The sequence below is a fragment of the Nycticebus coucang genome, chromosome 17, assembly GCF_027406575.1.
Source record: "Nycticebus coucang isolate mNycCou1 chromosome 17, mNycCou1.pri, whole genome shotgun sequence".
In the NCBI taxonomy this organism is placed as follows: Eukaryota; Metazoa; Chordata; class Mammalia; order Primates; family Lorisidae; genus Nycticebus; species Nycticebus coucang.
Window position 1 is genome coordinate 8,936,267 of NC_069796.1, and position 14,303 is coordinate 8,950,569.

The 14,303-nt window shown below is 35.9% G+C and overlaps 1 protein-coding gene and 1 pseudogene across 3 annotated transcripts in view; one reads left to right on the forward strand and one right to left on the reverse strand.

Moving 5' to 3' along the window:
• The window catches only part of FER (FER tyrosine kinase), a 392,818-nt gene that overhangs the window by 33,320 nt on the left and 345,195 nt on the right, over window positions 1-14,303 (forward strand). For all 3 annotated transcript variants that reach the window (XM_053566752.1, XM_053566754.1, XM_053566753.1), the window contains one exon: window positions 1,827-2,093. In XM_053566752.1, coding sequence (XP_053422727.1) covers window positions 1,887-2,093 — 207 coding nt within the window. In that variant the 5' untranslated portion in view covers window positions 1,827-1,886. The remainder of the gene's footprint in view (window positions 1-1,826; window positions 2,094-14,303) is intronic.
• LOC128568845 (T-complex protein 11 X-linked protein 2-like) lies at window positions 6,986-8,676 on the reverse strand (annotated as a pseudogene).

The following is a 14,303-nucleotide window of genomic DNA, read 5'->3' on the forward strand; positions in this document are numbered from 1 at the left end:
ATAGACACATAGACATATGGAGCAGAATAGGAAACCGAGAGATGAAACAAGTCTCTGCTTGACATCTGATCTTTGAAGAACCAAACAATAGCGTATGTAGGGAAAAGAATGTCTATTCAACAAATGGTGCTGGGAGAACTGGATATCCACATGTAAAAACTGAAATTGGACCAGCACCTTTTATCACTTACAATTGACTCAAGATGGATAAAAGGTTTCAACCTAAGACATGAAATGATAAAAATCCTAGAAGAAAATTTGGGAAAAACTCTTGAGGATGTTGGCCTGGGGAAAGATTTTATTAAGAAGACTTCAGTGGCAATTGCAACAACAATAAAAATAAACAAATGAGACTTAATTAAGTTGAAAAACTTCACAGTTAAGGACACAAAAATTAAAGCAAAAAGACAACCTTCAGAATGGGAAAAGGTATTTTCATGTTACAGATCTGACAGAGGGCTGATAAGTAGAATCTTCTAGGATTTTTATAGTTTCCTGTGTTAGGTTTAAGTCTTTTATTCATTGTGAGTTAATTTTTGTGAGCAGTATAGATCCTGTTTGAGTCTTTTACTCTGGCTATCCAGTTTTCCCAGCATTATTTATTGAATAGAGATTCTTTTTCCCAAGGTATGTTTTTATCTGGTCAAAAGTCAGATGAGACTATGAAGATGATTTTATCCATGAGGTCTGTTCTGATTCAAAGGTCTAGGTTTCTGTTTTTGTGCCCCATACCATGAGACTTTGGTTATTATAGCCTTGAAGTCTGGTGAAATAATGCTTCCCACTTTGTTCTTATTATACAGGTAGCCATAGAATTTTAAATTGTGCACAAACTTTATGGCCCCCCTCTATAGGTTACATTGGCTTTTTCGGGGTCTTTCCTGATTCTATAGGAAGGGGAGAACTCTTGTTTCTAGCTCTTTCCCCATTGAACAGACTTGGCACCCTGTGGTCTTACCATAAATGTGAAGAGTTATATTTGGATGTTCTGTTTTATTCTGCTGATCTGCATGTCTGTCAATTTGTCACTATCATAGTGTCTTGATCACTGTAGCTTTTTAGTAAGTATTAAAATCAGAGAGTATGAATCCTCTAATTTTGTCCTTTTTTTTCAAGAGTTGTTTGTGGTTATTCTGGCTTCATTGCCTTTCTATATACATTTTAGGATTAGCTTGTCAATTTCTATAAAAAATCCAGCCAAGATGTTATGTATTACATTTGTAGGTCAAATTGGAGAGTCTTCCTTTCTTAACAATATCAGGTCTTTCTATCTATGATCATGAGTATTTCAACATAGGTTTTTAAAAATTTCTTTGAATAGTATTTTCTAATTTAAAAGTATAAGCTTCAACATTTTTGTTAAATTTATTCCATAGTATTTAATTCTTGTTAGGTGCTGTTACAAGTAGAATTGTTTTCTAATTTTATTTCTGGTCTGATCACTGCTGGGTATATAGAAATGAAATTGATTTTTGTATGTTGATCTTATGACCTATAATATCACTAAACTCACATATTCTGATAGTTTTCTTATTGTCTCAGGATTTTCTGCATATAATGACGTTATTTGCAAATAGAGGTAGTTTTACTTCTTCTTTTTCAATCTGAATGTCTTTTATATCGTGTATTCCATTGTAATGGCTAGAACTTGAGTATAATGTTGAATAGGAGTCAATGATAGAGTGCACGTCTTTGCTTCTGATCTTTGGGAGAAAGCATTCCCTTGTAGTGATTTTTTTTATCCCAGAAAGAATAGGACATAATTTTGTCTTGAAGCCTAACTTCCTTTTGATTTAAGTTTTTTTTTTTTCTGTTTACATATACAGATATGTGCTGATTAGAAGACTCACTTGTGCAGTGTGGAAGATAAGCAGTGCCTTACAAAAATGGGGTTTGGGAGTGACCTGAAGAATTCACATGAAGCTGTATTAAAATTGCAAGACTGGGAATTACGGTTATTGGAGACAGTGAAGAAATTTATGGCCCTGAGAATAAAAAGTGATAAAGAATATGCATCTACTTTACAGAACCTTTGTAATCAAGTTGATAAGGAAAGTACTGTCCAAATGAATTATGTCAGCAATGTATCCAAGGTGAGAAGAATAATTTCATTTGTTGTAGCATTATAACTATGCTTAAAGCAAATAAGTCATAATATTGCATGAGCATACGCAAGTCAGTGTTCTAATGCAGTGGTTCCAAAATTTTATTGTCCTTGTACAGATGTACTTTGGTATCTTTATGAATGTCTTCAGAGTAAACTCCTAGAAATGGGATTTTTTAGGTCAAAATGTAAATGTGCATCACAGGTTTAGGGTTAGGGTTATATTTACACTAGCAAAATAATATTAAATATTGCTAATGCAAATATAAATTTATATAAGATAGATACTGATTTTGTAACATTTTAAATATACACCAGAAATGTATGAAGTTTCCACTTAATCTGAGCAACAGATTTGTTGTCAAAATTTTTAACTTTTATTTTTCTGATAGGTAAGAATGATGTCTCGTCTGGTTTTTATAATTCTCTAAAAGGAGTAAAATTAAAAATATTTTTATGTGTTTAAATAGTAGTTGTTTTTTGAGGACTTATTTAGTGCAGTGGATGAATGCTACTTTATGTTTTTTATTCATCTAAAATTATACCTGTCCCAATATAGTCAGCTCTCTTCTGAGATAGTACAGTGGTACAGATAATCCTTAAATAACATAATTTATTTGAAAGGAGATACTGGCTTAGCTTTTAAACATGAAATGGATTGAAATATTGGCAATGCTTTATATAGCACTTGGGAATAAAAAACAATGAAAAATGCTTTTGGATGAACCAGTCTTATTATTTAGTAGGGATGTAATATGCATACAATGTAACTTGAACCTGTGTAATAAGAATTTGAACTATAAAGGGTGCCAAAAAATGTATACACATTTTTAAAAAGCATTAAAATTGTAATGCTTAAATCGTGTTTGACTTCTGCAGTTGTAAGAGATACAAGATACAGTATGTGTTTCACCATGAAAGTTTTGAGATAGACTATGTTATGGTCCATTATTTCACTTCCAAGAAACATGGTTGAGAACATCCTTTCTGATTTACCTGTGCAAGTTTCAATTGGCTCAAGTTATCAGTGTTGCCGGGAGGGCTTCATTTGTTTCCGTCCATGCAGATTTTATATTTCTTGATTTTCGTGTATCAAAACTTTTATAATGGCCCACATATACAATTTAACAAATGTTATGTTATATATTGAGTATTAAAATTTTAATACAATCTTTTTCCCTTTCTTAAAACATGTATACAGTTTTTGGTATCTTCTCTACATATTTAAGGAAGCAATTTTCAAGCCTGCCTGTAGTGTCAGATCTGCAGTAACATTGATTTGAAAACCCTAGTGTGTTCAAACACAATTGATATATTGGGGAACAATTTGAGCTTAATGTGAATTTTGCATCTGCTTATGTGTGAAACCAGAAGCACTAGGTGGATGCAGAAAACTGTACTCAGCTGAACCAAGCTGCTGGGGAGTACATATCACACATACACAGTTCAGCCCCATTTACTTCTTTATCATGCGCCACCACCCATCCACATGTGTGGTATTGCAGTTTTCAGTCCAATTTCAGGTATCTCTACCACTTTACAGTAACTCACAAATTACAGTCTTTCTGAAACCTATTTTGACAAGTAAACTTTAGGTCTTTTCAAGGCCAAGCGCCATATTTATTGGACACATATTAGTCATGTATTTCCTAACCATTTAATATGTGTAAAACAGCATAGTTTTTATTAGGATCCTGTCCTCCTTAATAAATTTCTTGAGGGTTAATTCCTTTAACTCCATTTTTCCATAAGCTTTGTGGCATTGTGTGATTTTTGTGCAACCTGATTATTAGAAACAAAAATATTTTGCTACAGCAGAACTTGTAGATCAGAATTACATGGAGAGCTATACAATACTGATGCCTAGACTTTATCCAAAGCCTATTAAATCAGAATCTCTGTTCACGGAACTCAGCAATTGTTATTTTAAAAGGCTCTGACTTGCTGCTTCTTGTAGCCAGTTTGTGAACCACTAGCCTAGGGAAACCAAGGAGCTTTGAAGAAAATGCAGAAGAGAGGTTCTTATAAATGGAAAGTGTGCAAGATTTCCTATGCACTTACAAGTGAGTCTTTGAAAATGTCAGTTTCAGGGAAATTTAATGAGTTGTTTTCTGGATTTCTGTATCTTTTAAGTATTTAGAGATGCCAAAACCCTTTTTCTTATGTAGTAGGCAAACTCAGAATAATAACAGTTGTTTCAGAGTACCATTTATTTCAAGTTATTGTGTAGTTCAGAAACTATACATTCTTCATGGAATTTTTATGTTGCTTTTAAAAAAATTCAAGCAAGAAGAAAAAAAACAAGTGGTTAGAGGATATAGCATGCAGTGAAAAGCTATTTGACAGCTATTATTTAGGTATTTTTTAAGCTTGAGTCATCTTGTTCATCATTTTCAATGCTTATTATAACTGTAGCTCTACTAGTAGTTTGCTGTTCGACTCAATATCCTAGAATAAATAATTTTTGGTTTAATGAACTGAGAACACTAAAATTACTACTTATTTATGGATTACCAGTTTATCCTACCACACCTATTAGTTCAAAGATAGAAGACAAGAAAGGACATGATGTATATTTCTAAAAGATATGCATTTTCCCCCATGTGAAGTGTTCTCTTGTCTAAATATTGAATACAGAGTTTACTTTCTTTATATCATGTATTCATCTTAGTGTAAATGACACTGTTTACCTCCGCTGGCTTCATAAGCATAAAATAGACATTTTAGGATTTGTTTTAATTATTTCAGAAATGTAGATGCTATTTGGCATATGCAACTGATCTCATTTTTAAGGAGATGAGAGAAATAATGATTTTTGTAAATTGAATCATTATTCTTCATTTTATTTTGAAATAAGTGATACAGTTGTTTCTAGGAACTATTTTACTTTTAGTTGCAAAATGATAGTGTCAAAAAAATAATAGGAATTTATAGAAAATCTTTTAAAATCATACATTTCAGGTTAAAGCAGTATTTTTATGATATAATCTTAATATAATTCAATATACAACTTAGAATTTTGAAAAACGATCTATAGTTAAAAAATCTCAAACAGTAATTTATTTCCCTGAGGCATAGGAAAATGTGTGCTATCTGTGTCAGTGTGTTAAGGTGGTGCTATTTCTCATTATCCAGGATGGTATTGGGGTTGGTTAGGTAAAAAGAAGGTGATTATTCCTCAATTGTCTTGCACAGAGAGATATAGGGGGTGAGTCATTATTTTAGTCAGAAACCCAGTTACAGTGAGAAGCCTCTTTACTTCTCATATCCATAGTTTCTAACAGAGCATTCCGTATCAAGAGTGACTTGCTAAAGGACTTTTTCATTTTAAATGTAGTCATGCTACAAAGTAGGTGGCCTAAACATATCTATCACCTCACATAGTTATTTTGGGGGGAGGGGTGTGAGAACAGTTACTGTGTTGTACGTTAGCTCTCCAGAACACATTGGTCCTGCATAACTGAAACTTGGTTCCTTCATAATAATATCTCCCCATTTCCTCAGCCCCCAGCCCCTAACCACTACCATTCTTCTCTTCTAGCAGTTTGACAGTATTTCTTAGATTCCACAGTATTTGTCTTTCTGTGTAGTTAGCTTTTTCACTTAGCATGATGCCTTCCAGATTCATCCATTTTGTAAAAAATGGCAGGATTCTCTTCTTTTTTATGGTTAATGTTTGCATGTGTGTATATTATACATACCACAATTTCCTTATCCATTTTTCTGTTGATGATTGTTTCTCTGTCTTGGCAATTCTATTTATTTATTTATTTATTTATACAGAGTCCTCAGTAGAGTACCATGGTGCCACAGCTCACAGCAACCTCAAACTCTTGGGCTTAAGTGATTCTCTTGCCTCAGACTCCCGTCTAGCTGGGACTACAGGTGCCCACCACAATGCCTGACTATTTTTTTGTTGTAGTTGTCATTGTTGTTTAGCAGGCCCAGCCTGGGTTGGAACCCGCCAGCCCTGGTGTATGTGGCTAGTGTCGCCGAACCTGTCTTCCCAATTTTAACTATGGTCTGTCTAGTCTGTTTTGTGTTGCTGTAAGGGAGTAGTTGAGATGGCGTAATTTATCAAGAAAAGAAGTTTGCCTTGGCTTATTTAGTTCTGCAGGCTGGAAAAGTACAAGGGCATGGCTCTGGTTTCTGGTAAGAGGTTTCATGATGCATCACAACATAGCTGACAAGGTCAATGGGGAAGTAAACATGTGTGAAGAGGGAAAGCCTGAGGGGCTTCATAACAATCCACTTTTATGCGAATTAGTGCCTTCTCACAAAAACTAATCTGGTCTTGCCATAGTAACAGCTCACTTACTACCACAAGAATGCAACCAAGTCACTCATGAGGGTGGAGCATTAATGAACTAAATGCCTCCCATTTGGCTCTACCTCCTGACATTACCATCCTGGGGATCAAATTTGAATGTGAGTTTTTGTGGAGACAAACTATAGCAGTGCTGCAATGAATATGAAAGTTCAGGTATCTCTTTGACCTACTAATTCTTTTTCTTTGGGTGTATTACATAGAGGGATTTCTAGATTATAAGGCAGGTCTACTTTTAATTTTTGAGGAACCTCCCATCCTGTTTTCCATCCTAGCTTTCCTGATTTACATTCCCATCAACAGTGTATAAGGATTCCCTTTTCTCCACATCCTTACCAAAACTTTTTATTTTTTAAGAATAACCATTTTAACAAGGTATGAGGTTATAGTTCATAGTGGTTTTGATTTGCCGTTACCTGATGATGAGGGATGTTGAGGACCTTTTCATACACCTTTTGGTCATTCGCATGTCTTCTTTGGAAAATATCCACTCATGTCCTTTAGTGCATTTTTTTTTTTTTTTTTTTTTTTCTTGCAGCTCAGAAGTTTATTAACCAACGGGGTTGGGTCAGCTGGTGTTTACATGCTGACCCCTGCAGCCCTGTATCCCGGCTGTAGTGAGGAAGATGGCTGGCTTCTCTGCTGGCCACAGGTGATATCATCTCAGGAACATGCTGAGCCCTCTCTCCTGGGTCCCTGTTGCCATGGCTGGAGTCCAGCACTATCAGATAGGTTCCACTTCTGTTTCTTGTGCTTGAACTAGAGTATCGACATTTTTTAGGATCTCAGCATAGTATGGGCCAAATACCTGCTGATTATGATGCATCAGCTTGACAAACTTCCGGCCTAGTTCTGTCAACTCTCCTTCGATGTGATTAAGGCCTTCAGGGAAGTGTAGCAGAGACTCTTGCATGCCACGAACCAAACAGCATTTGAGAAACAAAAGGAGGCGCTGATCAATGATACTACGGACACGGTTTTCTTTCTTGGTGATGTTCTGGAGTTGTCCTATAAGACATACTGTGTTTTCACTGCTTAGGGCAGTAAAGCCCAGGTCCTTGAGGCCACAATGAATTTCCTGAGACACCTGTTCACTCACATTCAACATAGCTTCTTCAGGCTTGGAGTTAAATTCCTCAGTCACAGCCTTGGTTATGCATTTCAGTTTATCCACAAATCCAGGTGAGTTGAATAAAATTGAACCAGAGAAACTTCTAGCCACTAGTAAGACTGAGGCCAATATAGTCAAGTGGCGCAAATGGGACCCCATTTCCTGGACCCGGGATTCTGTCCATCAGCAGAGTCTCAGGGAATTCTTCATTTTCAGGATCCCAGAGGAGGAGATTCAGGTAGCCCTGGTATAGCACCATTATGGGATTGGGAGGATCTGAATTCTTAGCTGCCTTGTCTGGAGTTGAACAGGCCATGCTGGAGGAGCTGGGGATGTCAGGAGAATCCAGACATGGTGTAATGAGGTCTGTGGCTGCTTTGGTTAGCCATTTCTTGGTGTAATCAAGGAGATTGGGTTGTTTGTCAAGGAGTTCCTGGAATTTAGCTCTTTCATACTGGATGGAATATTCCTGCAGGTAGGGTCGAATGCTCTGGATGGTATAGTTCGCCATGTCCATTTTCATTAGGCCCAGAACATGGAAGCTGCCCCTCAGTAACTGTGCTGGATCTGTTATGCTCTGTAGTTTCTTTACTGCTTCATCTCGGACTGGTGCACATAGCAGGGTCATCAAACTAAGAATGCAGTTAGAGAGACGAGAGACATCTAGGGCTCCATGTTCTGCTTCTTGCTTGAGGAGATCCATGTCCAGAACTTCTTTAATCTCATTTTTTAGGCGGATGTGGCGTGGTAATAGCAGTGATAGCAAAACCTCCTTAACTTCTGTCATAAGTTCAAGAGCACAAGTGAATTCGGGAGGATTACTCAAGAGTTGTTCTCTTAAATGGTCCCAAAAAACATTGTACAATGTCTCCATGAACCTGTCTTCCAGACTGTTTGGAGATAAAATATTCTCTTCCATGTAGAGATCTTGATTTACCATGATTTCATGAGCAATGCTCATCCTGGAAACTTCGTTAATTGTTTCTATTAGACGAGGAGAGTAGTTATTTAAACAGAAGTCTTCCTCTTCTTGGTTCTTCTCTGATGTTTCAGAATTATGGGCTCCACACTTTGCTTCATTAGGATCATTTTGGAGTACAGTTTCCTCACTCTTGGGCATCTTGATGTTATCTCTTCCTCTGTTCTGGACCGGCTGCCCCGCGGCTGAGTATCTCCTTTAGTGCATTTTTTAATTGAGCTATTTGTTTTGCTGCTGAGTTGTATTAGTTCCTTATATGTTTTGGATATTAACCCCTTATCAAATATATAATTTGCAATTATTTTCTTCCATTTTCTATAGATTGCCTTTTCTTTTGTTGATTATTTCTTTTGCTTTGTAGAAGCTTTTTAGTTTTAGTTTATTCAGTCTTACTTGTTCATTTTTTGCTTTTGTTTTCTGTGCTTTTGGTGTCATGCTCAACAAATCATTGCTAGAGGTTAATGTTGGTGCAACTCGATGTAAAAATAATGGTACCTACTCTGTCCATTTTGCACTGAACTGATGGGCCCTGGGAGGCCAACACCCCAAGCCCTCTGCACAGAGAGACAAGGGTGCCACCTCTCTTAATGATCCTTACAGACTTTAATTGCGATCTCAGGCATGAGAAAACATAGTACAGTGGTAAGCTTCAAGGAGAGATTCAAGGTTAAAAAAAAGTTTTTCTTTAACTGCATGATTAAATTCTTAATACATTCTATTTACTGGCACTTCTGTCTTGCTTTCTTCTTATCACTGCTAAATATGACTTAGGGCTGAGACAGTGTGTTGTGTCTAGTGAGTCTCAGGGCCAGCAGTGATGCTTGGCTTTTTCCCAGATCCCTCTGTCTCTAGTGCCCAGCACTTTTAACCCTATGCTTTATCCTACAGGTTAAGGTGCTTTCCCCCTAAGTTTTCTTCTAGGAGTTGTACAGATTCAGTTCTTATTTTTAATTCTTTAGTTCTCTTCAGGTAAATTTTTGATATGAAGATCCACCTTCATTCTCTTACATGTAGATATACAGTTTTCATAACACTATTGAAGAGACTGTCTTTGCCCTATTCTGTATTCTTATAGCCCTCATCAAAGATTAGTTGATCATAGATGTGTGAGTTTATTTCTGGGCTCTCTTTACTGTTCCATTAGTCTATACATCTATTTTTATGCTAGTACCTTACTGTTTGATTACTATATCTTTGTAACATAGTTTGAAACAAGAAAGTGTGATGACTCTAGCTTTGTTCTTTCTCAATATTGCTTGTCTATTTGGGGTATTTTATGGCTCCATAATAACTTTAGAATTTTTTTTTTTTTCTATTTCAACATCCCAATGACATTTTTTTCACCATTGAAATTTTGATTAGGTAGGGATTGCTTTGAATCTTTAGGTCACTTTGGAACATTTTAATGATAATCATGCTTTCAATCCATGAACACAAGTGATCTTTCCATTAGTGATTCAATTTCTTTCATCCGTATTTTATATTTTTCAGTGTCAAGATACCTTTCTTTGGTTAAGCTTATTTGTAAGCATTTTCTTATTTTGTTGCTATTTTAAATGGGATTTTGTAAAAAATTCTTTTTTGATAGTTTCTTGTCAGTGTATAGAAACACTACTGGTTTTCATATGTTGATTTTGAATTATTTAACTTTACTGAATTTGTTTATGAGTTCGAAAAATGTTTTAAGGAGTTTTTAGGGTTCTCCTGTATTTAACTAGTTATTGCTTAAAGAGACTGAGTCTTAGTCTGTCACCCAAGCTAGGGTACAGTGATGTGATCATAGCTCACTGCAACCTTAAATGCTTGCCTTAGCCTCCTATGTAGCTAGGAATACAAGTGCACACCACCATATCCAGCGAATTTTTAAAAATTTATTCTATGTTTTTTAAGCAACAGGCCTCACTATGTTGCCCATGTTGGTCTTTAACTCCTACACTCAGTGATCTGTCTGCCTTGGTCTTCCAACATACCTGGCCAGGTTTTTTTCTGTTTAAGATCCTATCTACTTCAGACAGCCATAATTTTATTTCTTTATTTCCGATTTGGATTTTTAAAATTTCTTTTTCTTTTCTATTTGATCTGCCTAGAAATTCTAGGACTGTACTGAATAGTGGGCATCTTTTTTTTTCATTTCACAACTTGGAAAAGCTTTCAGTTTTTCTCATTTAGTATGATGTTAGTATCTGTGACTTATACTGGCAAAATCCAATTATAAGGAACATGATTAGCAAGTTGAGTTTTCTATAATAAAGTAATTGGAATGTCTGCAGATGGCCTACAATATTTTGTTTATTAAATTACAAAGAATTATCTTCCACAAATTATCTTAACAAACTACGTCTTGATCTTTGCTAGGGCATAACCACAGAGCTTTATCTACAAAGGGCTATGCCAGTTTTATTACAAATGTTGGATTGGATTTTACTTTGTTTCTTTATTAAATGTCTGTTAACATTTTACTCTTCTTTCTTTTAATAAATGATACAGCCACCTATGTAATTCAAGTAATATACCACCTAAGTATTTTTTGCTACTTTCAATCATTCTTTTCATGTCAGTGTTTCATTTGCATTATGTGCCGGTCTGATCTTTCTGTTATTTTATCAGTTGAATATAGACTTGGTTATTTTTCCTTTGCCATTGTAATACTCTCCAATTCCAGGTTTATATAAAAAGATTTTTAAAACCCCTTTTATGTCATATATTCAATTCATGGTTTTAGTCTACATTCCTCTTTCTTTCCTTCCATGAATATTTATTATTTATTATTGCAGGCATCAAAGTAAATATCTGAAATAGTAGACATTGACATGGTATATACCTTCATGGAACTTCCATTCCAGTTGAGGAGACATTTACAGTTTTTGGCCAGGGTCGGGTTTGAACCCACCACCTCCGGTATATGGGGCCAGCACCCTACTCCTTTGAGCCACAGGTGCTGCCCCCAGAGGAGGAGACATTTAAAAAAAAAAAAAAAAAACTCCACCAAGTATAAAACAGATAAATAAATAATTGTTTTAAGTGCTAAGAGAGAGAATAACAAAGGTTCATGAGATTTTGCTGATCACTAAAGGAAAAGGTGGCTCTTGCCAGGTGAAGGAGAGGAAGAACTTTTAGGAAGAGGGAAAAAAGCTTTTAGGGAGAAATTAGATATAAGGAAGAACAATGTTCTGAGAATTTGTTTAACTATGTGGAGAATGTCAAAAAAGGAGTTTTGAAGGATAGATAGAGGATAGTGGGAGACATTAAATTTCTTAGGAGTTGGATTTTTCTTTAAATGCAAAAGAAAGCCAATGTATAGTTTGAAGGAAAACAGTGATATTAATTAATTAATTCCCCGAAGGGGAACAGATTGGAAATAAGCACGATGGTACAATTTGGGAGGTATTGTAATAGTCGAAGCCAGAGATAATCACAACCTTCCAAAGGAGTGGCAGTGAGATGGAGAGAAGAATGTGGATTTGTGGCTGAATTTGGAGATATTAATAGAATCTGAAAGACTTGCTGATGGATTGTTCATGGGGAAGAGTAGCTTAAGCTTCATAGAGTAGGGACTTTTGTAGGAAGAGACAGAATATTTATTAACAGTGTTCAGGCATTGGAGTAGGATAGAGTCAGGTTTTTGTTAAAGCTACAGTATAAATGGAAAGTTCTGATAAGGCATAGGAGGACTTGTCTAATCATAGAGTAGGAGTTCTTGAGGATAACAGGATTCTAGATAGCAGCCTGGACTGGATTAGATATGGAAGGCAATATGGGGTTAATGGTTGGGATGATAATATAATGCTTTGGGACACTGGACTTCCTGCAGTGGCTATTATGAACAGGGGTATTAAGCAGGTTAAATGTGCTCTTCTGGGACAAGGAGGACCATGTGAATTAAATGTGCCCAAGAAGTCTTCTTCCCTAGACTGCAACAGCTCCTACACAGAATCATGGAAATTTATTGTTTCACAGCACCTAGAAATATTTATTTTTTGAGGATAGAGTAAGAACGCTGTCTCATCTCTTCTTTTTTTTTTTAACACATGCCATAGAATGTTTTTCCAAACTGTATTCCAAATTGTATTTTTTGAAGTGAAAATATTAATCAAAACGGACAAAGCTACATAAATGATTATGGCCATTTAGTTTATATTTTTAATTCATTGTATCAATAATATTTTTATTATTGCGTCTTTGTTAAATTTTAGATTTTAAAGGAAATGCTGTATCATTTTAAATTGCTTTGTGATGGTCGGAGCATGTTAATGGTTACATTTTCATATTTAAAAGTAAATATGATGGGTTTATAGACTGCACATCATGTTCCATTTTCATGGCAGCATTTTACAACAACTGTTCTTAAAAAATACCTCAAATCTTAATTATTTTTTTAAAAAAAATTATAGCAGTGTATCGAAACAAGATTACCAAGTTAGACCCTGGTGAATATGAACTATGGCTAAGAATTTGCTTCTTTAAGCTATACTTCTATTAGATGTTTTTGATTTGAAATTAAATTGGAAAGTTAGCAGAATGAATAATTATCTTTATTCATAGGTCAAAAGTAATAAAGAGAAAATTATTCTTTTTTTTTTTTTTTGTGGTTTTTGGCCGAGTCTGGGTTTGAACCCGCCACCTCCGGCATATGGGACCAGCGCCCTACTCACTGAGCCACAGGTGCCGCCCGAGAAAATTATTCTTATTAATATCTGAGACCGTATCTTATTCTTTTTCTTGTATCTTTGAAATAGACGCTCTCTGACTGTGACATGTCTCTATTAATTTTTTCTGAATGGAATTTTGAACACCTTTAGTGAAGAATTTTCCCTTGTTCCTCTTCTCAGTGTATATATCCATCACAAAGTCTAACCAATAACAAATGCCGTTCTTCCAGCAGTATCCATATCTGTGTGTCCACTAGTCTGAAACTCACTATTATATGTCTCTGCTATTGAGTAAATGTGTTGTGCCCCTTAGATGCATTGTGTGGGAAATGTTACCACCTAATAGTATTTATTAAGAAAAGAAGAGGGCTGCAGAAATACCAAGAATACCAGTGTTAAAGACACAGGCAGCAAAGGAACAGGTACCACAGACTGAGAAGGAAATTTTAGAAACAAGTCAGGAATGCTGGAGAATAAGATAGGAAGCCATGCAAGCCCCCAAAGAAGAGAGTTACTGTAAGAAATGAGTCAGTAGAATGTGATGTCAGAGAGAGACAGGTTAAAATAAGGATTAGAAAATGTCTATTGCATTTGAAGTTTAAGAATTGGTGACCCTGGGCGGCGCCTGTGGTTCAGTCGGTAAGGCGCTGGCCCCATATACAGAGGGTGGCGGGTTCAAACCCGGCCCCGGCCAAACTGCAACCAAAAAATAGCCGGGCGTTGTGGCGGGCGCCTGTAGTCCCAGCTGCTCGGGAGGCTGAGGCAAGAGAATCGCTTAAGCCCAGGAGCTGGAGGTTGCTGTGAGCTATGTGAGGTCACGGCACTCTACCAAGGGCCGTAAAGTGAGACTCTGTCTCTACAAAAAAAAAAAAAAAAGAATTGGTGACCCTACTGGGACATTAGAATGGTGTGGGCAGAACAGTATTTCAGTGTTTTAGAAAAAAGTTAAGAAATGATAAAATGAAGGCTGCAAGTGTGGACTCTCAAGGAGTCCCTTAATCTTTTCCCTAAAATTCTATAGAGTCTCTGATTAATGGAATTTGAAGGACTTGTAGTAGACGTTAAAAATGTTAAATACAAATTGTTCATAGCTATTTGCACTATTGCGAAAAACCTGTGTTTTATATTAATGT